This window comes from Pleurodeles waltl, chromosome 7 (genome assembly GCF_031143425.1).
Source record: "Pleurodeles waltl isolate 20211129_DDA chromosome 7, aPleWal1.hap1.20221129, whole genome shotgun sequence".
NCBI classification, from domain to species: domain Eukaryota; kingdom Metazoa; phylum Chordata; class Amphibia; order Caudata; family Salamandridae; genus Pleurodeles; species Pleurodeles waltl.
In genome coordinates this window covers 670,250,935-670,264,354 of record NC_090446.1, presented here as the reverse complement: position 1 = coordinate 670,264,354, position 13,420 = coordinate 670,250,935, and the positions used below count along the sequence as shown (strand labels likewise).

Here is a 13,420-nt window from a genome sequence, read left to right as displayed (position 1 = left end):
CTTTTATTCAAAAACATATTCTTTATATAAATATTTACCTACTAAATGTTACCAGGGTCTGACCACCACGAAGAAGGCTCTATTTGAAAACATTATGCAGATAATTTGCCCCTCATCTTGCTGTTTATCCATGCAAGTTCAGGTGTCCAAAAGAGGCCGCAGGTTCCGCTTCAGGACAGCTTCAAAGGTTTCACCAGCTTTCCAATACATGTATTTCCTCTATGTGAGCCATCTCATTTATACAATTTCCACATCCTTCGTCCCTTCTCCTATCACCTGTTTTCAGTTCTTTTCAAATCCTCCAAATAAATTAAAAACATCTGTAGTAGCTTTGACTCAAATAGTCTGTGGAGAAGCTATAAGCAACCCCTGACAAATCAATTTCTGTATCTTATCCAAGTCTTCCCAAAAATTGTTTGGATGTTCTTAAAAAGGTGTGGAAAACATTTCACCCTTAACACAGCTCATAAGTTGTCAAAGAGTGCAAGACAATATGTGGCTGAACAGATGACGTTCTTGACAAATAACACATGGATTAATCTTGTAGTGCAACCTCATCCTTCAAAATATTAAAGATGAACACCCGGAGTCTTAGCTGCAAGCAATTCAGTTTCTCATGTGGCATACTGAGCTACTGAAGGCGTTTTTGGAACTATGGCCTGGAGCAAAAATAGGGTCTGTAGCCAAATAATTGGCTTAAGAACAGTGTTCTGATAAAATGTTTCTGGTGATCATGACTATCGAAATGTTCTGGCAGGACCACAGTGCCCCCAGCAAAGTGATACCAATCTTTCTGGGTAAAAACTGGTGTGCGTTCTGTTAGTTACCATGAATGAGCCCAGGTGTCAACTGACCTAGAAGAACGAGTTACTTACCTTCGGTAACGACTTTTCTGGTGGATACATTAGCTACCTGTGGATTCCTCACCTAATGAATACTCCCATGACGCCAGCATTCGACGGAAATCTTCTTACTAGTCTCTGCACGTCGACGAGGACGTCACTCTAGCCCACGCGACGCCGTTTGATGTCATACAGGCAATAAGAGGTCCTCGACGACGTGCGGACGTCAGTACCAATCATTTTTTACGTGCATGAGAACAACCAGGCAATGCAATGAAAGAGCAAGGCAACATCCCATTATATTGTAAAAATACACAACATTGCATGAATAACTGTAAATCTTTTATATATATATATATAACTCTTTTTAAAAAATATATACACACATCAAGTATATACACAAAGATATATACATATATACATATATATAAATATATTATATACAACATCTATTGCACCCTCAAAGACCAAGAGGAGCGCAATCAAGGATTACTTGGTAAGACCAGAAAGGCAACGGGGAGGCGGGTGGGACCGTGAGGAATCCACAGGTAGCTAATGTATCCACCAGAAAAGTCGTTACCGAAGGTAAGTAACTCGTTCTTCTGATGGATACAACTACCTGTGGATTCCTCACCTAATGAATAGAGTCCCAAAGCAGTACCACGCCCGGCGGTGGGTGCCTAAATGGTCAAACCAAGAAATCCTGCAGCACTGACCGTGCAAAATGGCCGTCTCTTCTAACCTCAGAATCCAAACAGTAATGTTTTGCAAAAGTGTGAAGGGACGACCAAGTTGCGGCCTTGCAGATGTCAACCACAGGAACACCCCTGGCTAAGGCCGAAGTGGCCGACTTAGCTCTGGTGGAATGAGCTCTAATGCCCTCAGGAGGATCCTTCTTTGCCAAAGAGTAACAGATTTTAATGCAAAGAACAACCCACCTGGATAGTGTTCTCTTGTGGACTGCCTTTCCTCTCCTCTTGCCCACGTATCCAATAAACAGCTGATCCTCCAGCCTGAAATAGTTTGTTCTATCAATAAAGAAGCTCAACGCTCTCTTTGGGTCCAGACGGTGCAGTCTTTCTTCCTCTTTGGAAGGATGAGGCGGAGGATAGAACGTGGACAAAGTAATTGCCTGAGCCAAATGGAAGGGTGAAACAACCTTTGGGAGGAAAGCAGCCTTGGTCCTCAACACCACCTTATCCCCATAACAAGTTGTATAAGGGGGCTTTACTGATAAGGCCTGCAACTCACTCACTCTCCTTGCTGATGTTATAGCTATCAGGAAGACTGTTTTTAAAACCAAATACCTTAAGGGGCAAGAATGCATAGGTTCAAAAGGGGACCCCATAAGGAAAGTCAGGACCAAGGACAAATCCCATTGCGGCATAACGAATGGTTTTGGAGGATATTTATTTAGAAGACCTTTCAGGAATCTGATAACAATAGGGGATTTAAATAAAGATGGTTGGTCTGGAAGACATATGAAGGCTGACAAGGCCGATAAATAACCCTTAATGGTAGCCACTGCACAACCTTTCTGCGCTAGAGACAGAGCAAAAGAGAAAACGTCCGATAGATGAGCATGCAAAGGATCAATCTGCCTCTCTCCACACCACGCAACAAATTTAGACCATCTATTAGCGTAGATAGATTTAGTGGAGTGTCGCCTGGCCGCTAATATAACATCCACTACCTCAGGCGGGAGAGAGAAGGAACTCAGGTTGCCCCGTTCAATCTCCAGGCATGTAGGTGCAGACTCTGGAGGTTGGGGTGTAGAACCTGCCCCTGCGACTGCGAGAGGAGGTCTGCCATGAAAGGGAGACGGAGCGGAGGGCACATTGAGAGTTGGAGAAGGTCGGAGTACCATACCCTCCTTGGCCAATCCGGAGCTATTAGGATGACTAGAGCCCGGTCCTGGCGAATCTTCCTCAATACTCGAGGAATCAAGGGTATGGGAGGAAATGCGTAAAGCAACTGGCCGCACCAGGTTATTTGAAACGCGTCCCCCAACGCTCCCTGCATCGGATACTGGAGGCTGCAGAATAACGGACAATGCGCGTTCTCTCGAGTGGCAAACAGATCTACCCGAGGAAACCCCCACCTCTGGAAGATTAAACGGACTTGATCTGGATGGAGACGCCACTCGTGGTCTGCCGAGAATTGGCGACTGAGACTGTCCGCACGCACGTTCAAGACTCCGGCCAGATGGTTTGCTATCAAGCAAATCTGATGGTCCTTTGCCCAGGACCATAGTCGAAGAGCTTCTCTGCAGAGAAGGTACGACCCCACTCCTCCCTGCTTGTTTATGTACCACATCGTGGTAGTATTGTCCGTTAGGACCTGTACCGACTGACCACGAAGGGAAGGGAGGAAGGCCTTGAGAGCCAGACGTACAGCCCGTAACTCTAACAGATTGATGTGAAACATCTGTTCCTCTGGAGACCAAAGACCTTTGATCTCCAGATCCCCCAGATGAGCTCCCCACCCTAGAGTGGAAGCATCCGTTATGACTGTGGCCACTGGTGGCGACTGCTGGAACGGCTTTCCTTGTGAAAGATTGTTGCTTGCAATCCACCACTTCAAATCCACAGCAGCATCTCTGGAGATCTTGACAGTACTCTCTAGATCCCCTTTGTGTTGAGACCACTGCCTTCGGAGGCACCACTGAAGAGCCCTCATGTGCCAGCGAGCATGCGTGACCAACAGAATGCAGGAGGCAAACAGACCGAGCAGACGAAGGACCTTGAGGACTGGAACTACCGCTCCATTTCGAAACATTGGAACCAAATCCTGAATATCTTGAATCCGCTGAGGCGGAGGAAAGGCCCGACCCAATGTTGTATCCAGTACTGCCCATATGAACAGGAGGCGCTGAGAGGGCTCTAGGTGAGATTTGGGCTCGTTCACCGAAAAACCCAGGTCGAACAACAACTGGGTTGTTGACTGCAGATGATGCGACACAAGCTCCGGGGACTTGGCTTTGATCAACCAGTCATCCAAGTAAGGGAATACTGCTATCCCCTTCCTTCTGAGTTCTGCCGCAACCACCGACATCACCTTCGTGAAGACTCGAGGTGCTGAAGTAAGACCAAACGGAAGGACCGCAAACTGATAGTGTTGCGATCCCACCACAAACCGGAGATACTTCCTGTGTGACTTGAGTATCGGGATATGAAAGTAAGCATCCTGCAAGTCGACAGACACCATCCAGTCTTCCTTGTTCAACGCCAAAAGCACCTGTGCTAGGGTCAGCATCTTGAATTTTTCCTGCTTGAGGAACCAATTCAAGATCCTCAGGTCCAGAATTGGTCTCAAACGACCATCCTTCTTGGGAATCAGGAAATACCTTGAGTAACATCCTTGACCCCTTTCCTGCTCTGGGACCAACTCCACCGCGCCCTTGGAAAGGAGGGCTTGTACCTCCTGTTCTAGCAACAGGAGGTGTTCTTCTGAACAATAAGAAGGGCGGGGCGGGATGAGGGGCGGGAACTCCCGAAAGGGAAGGGTGTAGCCTTTTCCCACAATACTGAGAACCCAAGTGTCCGTTGTAACAGTCTTCCATTTGGTGAGAAAATGCTGTAATCTTCCCCCTACAGGAGAGGAGTGAGTGGGAAATGGTGGAAGCCTAAGGCTGCTTCCCCTGCTGCACCCCGCCAGAGGATGAGGAAGAGGCAGAGTGCTGCTGAGAGGCTCCTCTGGTGCGGACCCTACCTCTCCCCCTGAAAGATCTATAGGGATGGGAAGAGGCAGGTTGCTGATATCTTCCCCGAAAGGAAGAGGAGGAAGAGCCACGCCCAAATCCACGAAACCTCCTGAAAAATCTGGAAGAGGCCGTGGAAGAAGGAGCTTGGAGCCCTAACGACTTAGCCGTGGCCCTGCTTTCCTTAAAACGTTCCAAGGCCGAATCAGCCTTGGCTCCAAACAGTTTGTCCCCATCAAACGGGAGATCCAACAATGTGGACTGTACATCTGCAGAAAAGCCCGAGTTACGGAGCCAGGCCTGTCTCCTTGCCACCACAGTTGTGCCCATTGCTCTGGCTACCGAGTCGGTGGTATCCAGTCCCGTCTGGATAATCTGGGTCGCAGCAGCCTGGGCATTTGAGACAAGATCCAAAAGACCCTGGGGAAGCTCTGTAAACGATGAGGAAATGTCATCCATCAGAGCATGAATATACCTCCCCAGGATACAGGTTGCATTGGTGGCTTTTAACGCCAGACTGCAGGACGAAAAAAATTTCTTCGACTGCGCCTCTAGCTTCTTTGAATCTCTGTCCCCAGGCACCGTCGGGAAAGAACCAGGCGCTGACTTGGATGAACAGGAGGCCTGCACCACCAAGCTCTCCGGCGTAGGGTGCCTAGATAGAAACCCAGGGTCAGTCGGAGCCGCCCGATACCTCCTGGCCACGGCTCTGTGAACTGCTGGGGAAGATGCCGGCCTCTTCCACACCTCTATCACCGGATCCAGCAGAGCGTCATTAAATGGCAACAGAGGCTCCGCCGCAGCTGAGGCCGGATGTAGCACCTCTGTTAAAAGGTTTTGTTTAGCCTCCACCACCGGCAAAGGCAGGTCCAAAAAACTAGCTGCCTTCCGTACCACTGCATGAAAGGAAGCAGCCTCCTCAGTATACTCCCCCGGGGACGAAAGATCCCACTCAGGGGAAGTGTCCAGCCCACTGGCCGACTCCAGTCCTCGCAGCCCATCACCCGAGTCCTCTAGCTCTCCTTCCTCCAGGGCTCGTTGGTACTCCTGCTCTTCTAATACACGGAGAGCACGTCTCCTGGAATGAAGTCGCTGTTCAATACGCGGAGTCGACAATGCCTCCGCCGAAGTCGAAGATCGGCGCCGATCTTCAGAAGCCACCGACGCCGCGTCCGGCGCCACAGGTAACTTCGGCGCCGACAAAAGAGCAGCTGAAGCAGATGGACCCACCGGAGTCACAGGCCGAAATCCCGACTTCGACGTCGACGGGATGGAAATCCCCGGGGCCAATCCTTCTGAACCCACCGGAGCGGCGAGCCCACGTTCCCAAAAGGGAAAAAGGGCATAAAGGGTGCCGGCCGAAGAGGCGCAGGATCACCCAAAGAAAAGGCCAAAGGCCCAGCCGGAGCACCCCCTGGAGCCATCTGTTGGAAGATGGCATACATCGCATTCAAGAATGCGGAACTATCGGCTCCAGGGGTGGGAAAAGCCGGATACTGAGGTGCCTGTCTCGGAGGCGACCCCGACGCCGGCGTCTGCGCCGGAGATAACACCTGAGGCTCCAATACCTCAATCACCGACGCCTGTCCAGGTGAAGTCGGAGATGCCGGAGAGGGCAACGGCGTTGAAGGATGCGGCGTAACCGTAGGACTGATCTCCCATGTCCTTCGGCGCCGATCCGAAGACCTGGAACGAGTCTCCTTCGAATGACGCCGAGATTCTCTACGGCGCCGGGAGTCTCGATGACGCCGATGTCTTGGAGAAGAAGACTTCTTGTGATGCTTCTCCTTCGATTTAGCCATAAACAGCTTCGCCTCACGTTCCTTGAGGGCCTTTGGATTCATGTGCTGGCATTAATCACAAGTCGAGACGTCGTGGTCGGAGCTCAAACACCAAAGGCAATCGGAATGAGGATCCGTCACCGACATCTTGCCTCCACACTCACGACAAGGCTTAAATCCAGACTTTCTCTGCGACATTATTACCACAGCGAAAGACTACGCAGCAAAAATACACTGTAACCAAAAAAGTAACAGTTGCTCCCTCGAAGATAACCGTTTCGAATGCACGGAAAAAAGGGAACTGACGTCCGCACGTCGTCGAGGACCTCTTATTGCCTGTATGACGTCAGACTGCATCGCGTGGGCTAGAGTGACGTCCTCGTCGACGTGCAGAGACTAGTAAGAAGATTTCCGTCGAATGCTGGCGCCATGGGAGTATTCATTAGGTGAGGAATCCACAGGTAGTTGTATCCATCAGAAACACCCTGTAGAAACAAACCATTTGCCCGGCCTAGAAGTCATGCCAAGACTACACTAGGTGGAGCAATTGCAAACCTAAGTCAAACTCTGTGCAACAGTCATTCATGAGCAAAGTCTGACCACTATCAATGGATAGCATGTAAGAAATATAAATATGTTCACTTGCTCTTCTGTGACAGTTCCGCTGACCTAAAGTCTCTAAGTCAATATGAACTGACGCAGGCCCCACAGGAACACCAAACAGAGAGAGAGCTTTGCTTTATTTAGAAAAATAATGATTAACATAATGCCACAAGTTTATATCTGGAAGAACAAGGATGACCCTGGGAGCACTGAGGAAGCAGATGGGTGGTGCACATTTCCTGTATCTCGCAAAGATTACTGGAGGTATTGTAAAATGATTTTTAGAATCTTTTGTGCTGCACAATAAAAGTGCAACAGTCCAAGTGGAAATTGCGTTGAGGCATTGGGCAGACCATGGAATTCTTTGGCATGACATTTTGGCTTCCTATTTTGACTGCTCCATACAAAGGTGTCTTCGTCAAATCGTGTACCTGGAACGATACACTAATTAGCATTGAGCAAGAGAGACTGAAAGCAGGAGCTTTACCAGCATGGATGTCCAAATCAAGCCTTACTGATTGAAAACTTGCACCTCAATGACACAATATCCTGGTAATCAATCCATTTCTAACTCTGCTACTCATATAACTAAGGAAATATTTAGACAATGGACTTTGCTCCCCCATACATAGTGAGGCTTGAGGATATTGGAGGCATAACCAATAAACATATTCTTTGGAGTCCTGTTATTTTATAGTTGTCGGGGGCACAACTTCAACTGTACAGGGAGTGCAGAATTATTAGGCAAGTTGTATTTTTGAGGATTAATTTTATTATTGAACAACAACCATGTTCTCAATGAACCCAAAAAACTCATTAATATCAAAGCTGAATATTTTTGGAAGTAGTTTTTAGTTTGTTTTTAGTTTTAGCTATGTTAGGGGGATATCTGTGTGTGCAGGTGACTATTACTGTGCATAATTATTAGGCAACTTAACAAAAAAAAATATATACCCATTTCAATTATTTATTATTACCAGTGAAACCAATATAACATCTCAACATTCACAAATATACATTTCTGACATTCAAAAACAAAACAAAAACAAATCAGTGACCAATATAGCCACCTTTCTTTGCAAGGACACTCAAAAGCCTGCCATCCATGGATTCTGTCAGTGTTTTGATCTGTTCACCATCAACATTGCGTGCAGCAGCAACCACAGCCTCCCAGACACTGTTCAGAGAGGTGTACTGTTTTCCCTCCTTGTAAATCTCACATTTGATGATGGACCACAGGTTCTCAATGGGGTTCAGATCAGGTGAACAAGGAGGCCATGTCATTAGATTTCCTTCTTTTATACCCTTTCTTGCCAGCCACGCTGTGGAGTACTTGGACGCGTGTGATGGAGCATTGTCCTGCATGAAAATCATGTTTTTCTTGAAGGATGCAGACTTCTTCCTGTACCACTGCTTGAAGGTGTCTTCCAGGAACTGGCAGTAGGACTGGGAGTTGAGCTTGACTCCATCCTCAACCCGAAAAGGCCCCACAAGCTCATCTTTGATGATACCAGCCCAAACCAGTACTCCACCTCCACCTTGCTGGCGTCTGAGTCGGATTGGAGCTCTCTGCCCTTTACCAATCCAGCCACGGGCCCATCCATCTGGCCCATCAAGACTCACTCTCATTTCGTCAGTCCATAAAACCTTAGAAAAATCAGTCTTGAGATATTTCTTGGCCCAGTCTTGACGTTTCAGCTTGTGTGTCTTGTTCAGTGGTGGTCGTCTTTCAGCCTTTCTTACCTTGGCCATGTCTCTGAGTATTGCACACCTTGTGCTTTTGGGCACTCCAGTGATGTTGCAGCTCTGAAATATGGCCAAACTGGTGGCAAGTGGCATCGTGGCAGCTGCACGCTTGACTTTTCTCAGTTCATGGGCAGTTATTTTGCGCCTTGGTTTTTCCACACGCTTCTTGCGACCCTGTTGACTATTTTGAATGAAACGCTTGATTGTTCGATGATCACGCTTCAGAAGCTTTGCAATTTTAAGAGTGCTGCATCCCTCTGCAAGATATCTCACTATTTGTGACTTTTCTGAGCCTGTCAAGTCCTCCTTTTGACCCATTTTGCCAAAGGAAAGGAAGTTGCCTAATAATTATGCACACCTGATATAGGGTGTTGATGTCATTAGACCACACCCCTTCTCATTACAGAGATGCACATCACCTAATATGCTTAATTGGTAGTAGGCTTTCGAGCCTATACAGCTTGGAGTAAGACAACATGCATAAAGAGGATGATGTGGTCAAAATACTCATTTGCCTAATAATTCTGCACTCCCTGTATAGGCAAGCCAACGAAATGTGTCCTTTTATATATAGGGGTAAAAAAAGAGCAGTATTACCTTTGTAAGTGCATTAAGTCCAAGAGCTGTGGCAACAGCACCTGTGGTGGCAGAAACATAAGCTGTTCCCAGTTGGCTAAAACAAGAAAATTACAAGTGTTTGTATACACACACCATTCTGCTTTCTGGGTTTAAATCCAAACATGGTAAACTATTAGGTTGCAAGCAAACACAACATTCATATTCAAAACTGTACTTTACCGAAAGCGCCACGCACAAATTAACCCCCGAAAGTAATGACATTAAAAATCTCTCCAAATAGCGGATTTTTTTCAGATGCATGTAAATGGGCGCGAGTGTATCACAGAGTTGTAACTGACTGGTATTCAGCTGGCACCTTATATACCCCTGCAACGGGCACCCTCTCTGCCTTCCACAGACTTAACAAAAAGAGGCATGTGGGTGGTAGGAGTGTATGCTGGTGTAGGAACTGTTGAGAGCATTGCGCTGGTCCAACGTTATGACAAGAAATGTTAGATGAAAAAAGTAGAATGTGCTAACATGCATAGATTTTGATACTGGACACTTATAAGAAAACATTTTATGATCTGCAGTTAAGCAAGTTAACACCATGTGGTCATTAAAGAAGAACAAAGGCAAAGAAGAACAAGCATTTGCAAAAACCCTGTCGTCAGGTATTACTGTGTCAACTTATGTAATCACAGGTATTGATAAATAATGTTTATATGTGTCGCATGCACACATTTTTCTGACATTAAGATCAGGCCTATTGGCTTTGCCAGAGCTGAGAAAAAAGTGCAAAAAAGGATTGCTTTCTTTATAGCGCGTACATAAGAGATTGAAAGAAGGAAACAATATGAAGATCAAATGTACTTTATAGATGAAAATTGTCACTCATGCCTTTACAAGTAAGTACTTCCTGGAAGGTGGAATTATAGCAAATAGAGAACAGTTTCAGGATAAATAGAAATACAGTAAACTCTACGTATATTCACAGAACTGGCAAAATACGTCTAGCAGACAGTTGTGTTGGCAAGCTAGATATAAAACAGGTAAATCTGAACACCAACACTGTCTAACTGTGTCTAGTTTCCCGTGTCAATTTCCAAGATATTGGAGTATGTTATACGTATTAGGAAATGCGCAAGCTTTGCTGGCCCAAACCAAACCAGCTACCACTTTGCAGTCTATATGCATCATGCGAGAAACAAATCTAACAAAAAACTTGCAGAAATCATCTTGCTTTAACTATATATTCGACAAAAAATAAACATACCTCACGGTAATTGGGGCATCTCCACTTCGGTTCGTATAATTCACTATTGCATTGAAGGACTGGTTAATCCACTGCCAGAAAAGCACAGCTGGAGTTGTTCTAGGATAAAAACACACAAGTGTTTTATTGAAGTTGAAAAGCTCATGCAAAGTTCAAAAAAATCATATCAACAACCAATACCCTGAGTTTAGACATGAAACTATGATTGTAACTTCCTTAAAGGGTCTGTCACTAATTGTGTGGTTATTTTTAAGAAGTTGAGCCACAGATGTCTGCTGAAAGGGGACCTCTGCCTACATGAAAAATAAATTCAAGACAATTTAAAGACTGATTTTTAAATTTAAAAAAACATAGTAAACGAAGCGAGAAGGTCTACCCTGTGCTTGCAAATTTCCAATCCCGTTTCCTTGTGTTTCGAGCAGAATCAAACCCACTGCGGTCTTTACAATGCCTGTGGCATACTGATGCAACTAACACTAATTCATAGGGAGAAAAGACAGAGCTCCAGCATTAGGAAACAATCATTGGCAAAGCCAATAGTTTTCGGCAATCCAGCAATCTGAAGGCTATAGGAGTTGGCAATGTAACTATTTGTGTACGTCTGTTGAGCTGTTCTTATTGATATACACAAATGCATTAACATTGCCAACGCCTATGGCTCTGAGATTTCTGAGACCTACTGGTTTTGCCAACACTTGCTGCTTTTAGTCGCGAGAAAGTGTCACAGATTTTACAACAGAATGCCACTCCTATGCACACTGAAACCATGGACGTATTACACATAAGGAATCGGAAAATCTGGCACCTATCCTAGCCATGTGAGCCAAACCTGCTCTTTCCCTCTCCCTACAAGTTTGAGGTTGAAATTATTCTAAAATTGGCAGGTCTACTGGCATGAAGCGCTGCACAAAAGCATTAGCAACACAATGCAATTCAATTGAGCTCATCTGAATTTGCAGAGGCATTGCACGGTTTCATTTTGACACAAGTCAAACGTTAAAGTTCGGCAGGGCTTCACAAATCAGACAGTCGTCCAGTGCAAAAGAAAGACATCATGCACGTACTCTGACAGGCTGGGAGAACGCTGATAATAAACATAGGAAGTTCATGCAAGCTGTAGGTGCAATCCGAATGTGCACAGACCCGTGAAGAGCGACCTGAGTGGTTGATTAATAGTATTTTGGGCAGTCAGACTGCGACTTATGAGGTGGCATTCAACCAGTATCAAACTAATGGTGACGCATGGATGCTCTGAAAGGCATCTAAGGTCCACGGCTCTTTGTCACAGACATACCCAGTGGCCTATTATAGGATCTGGGAGAAGCAAAAATAATAAATAACTGCAGGTCAGGAGTGAAACTACCGGAAGAGAGCATGAGCAAATGGACGAAGGCTGCTACGCTAATCCCAAGGACTGAATGGGGTGGAGATGGGGACGCTGGACCAAGGTAGCGGGCTGAAAAGAGAGACAGAGAGTTTGTGATCTGAACGAATAATCTCTTAATGACTGGGAGTACTCGAACAGGACTCTCGACATTAAAGGGAGTTTTAAAACACTAAAGTGTAACGCTGCTAGAGACGTGCTGCAGATTCAACAAAAAGAGCCTGCAGAGTGTGCTGCATGTATGGAGAAAAAAAATTGGGGCTCTGAGACAATTCAAACAAAATCGCTCTTAATGAGTGGCGGACTGGTCACCCATTTAAAAAAGTACTCCTGAAACAATAGTTAAAAAATGGCTGCTGATTAAGTTTATAGTACTTGGCCGGTTCTCTCTGGGATGGCTAAACACCAGAAGAGGTATGACATATGCATGCCCTTGTCAAATGGGGAGTACGAAAAATGGAGTGGCTATGGTGCCATCAAATGAGAAGCCGATAGGCAGGCTGTAAGCCCAGAAGTATATAAAGTATGTCTCGGTTCGAGGCAGCGCATGTGCACCATCTAGAGCTGAGACCTAAAACGTCAGTGACTGCAATGACAAGGGAGTAAATGTGTGAAGGTACTTACAAGGGCCAGGGTGTGGTTTGTGAGTTCCATTATAGTGCAGACTTTTTTTTTCATGGTCTGTGCTGGGAGAGGGAAGTTAGAAAGATAGTTTAGACGGAATATGTACAATTTACTGGTATCTGTATGACAGGAGCTCGTGATTGTAATTTCTACTTTATGGATAAACAAGCAGCATTCTACTGCTGATTCAGCGATCAGAGGATCCGTTGATCTGTTTGGAGCACCTGGTGATTTCCAGTTGCTTGCTATACTCTATTAAGCATTTGCTCAGAAAGCATCAAGTAAATTGATCCTGGGGACAATTAAAGAAGGTTCTCCATAGAGGCGAGTAATCATCTACGACAGCACAGAGTGAGTGAGTGGTAGATTATAATCTGGGGACAATAACGTTTAATCAGTGACACACTTAACCAGAACTGTTAAATCCTTGGGTACATCAGCAACACAGTTCTATGGGAACGTCTGGTGTGAGAAACCTCCAGTGGATTTTATTTTTGAAGTCCAGAACATAGGTTCTTTAAAGAAAAAAAGAGCATCATATGGGTGTGAGGCAGATCGCAAGCTTTTTTATGCTTTCCCGCTGATTTGTGCTTACCAGATAACTGGAGATTGAATTTATCTAACCATGTTCTGACAGAGTTGCAGCAAATCTTCCACTTGGAGTCACTTTTGCCTCTGGTGTTCTTGATCAATTCATAAATCATTGAAACTTTTAACTGACAGTCTGGTGGTGACTGCTCGATCCAAGTCCAGTTGTAAATACATTCATCATTAATGTGTCTGCGAGCTGCTGCCTTATAGATGAGGGGATGTAATTGCTGTAATCTTGTTTAAAGGTAGGTTAGAGGTTCAGGGCTTTTGCCACAGTTCCCCATTATATTTTCCAGGTATGTGAAAGAAAAATAC

General features: G+C 45.6%; 1 protein-coding gene across 4 annotated transcripts in view; it reads right to left on the bottom strand.

Annotated features, from left to right (window-relative positions):
• The window catches only part of LOC138304529 (sideroflexin-1), a 227,778-nt gene that overhangs the window by 75,873 nt on the left and 138,485 nt on the right, over positions 1-13,420 (bottom strand). For all 4 annotated transcript variants that reach the window (XM_069244665.1, XM_069244667.1, XM_069244664.1 and 1 more), the window contains 2 exons: positions 10,507-10,605; positions 9,270-9,345 (listed from right to left, as the gene is read on the bottom strand). In XM_069244665.1, the coding sequence (XP_069100766.1) occupies positions 9,270-9,345; positions 10,507-10,605 (175 nt within the window). The remainder of the gene's footprint in view (positions 1-9,269; positions 9,346-10,506; positions 10,606-13,420) is intronic.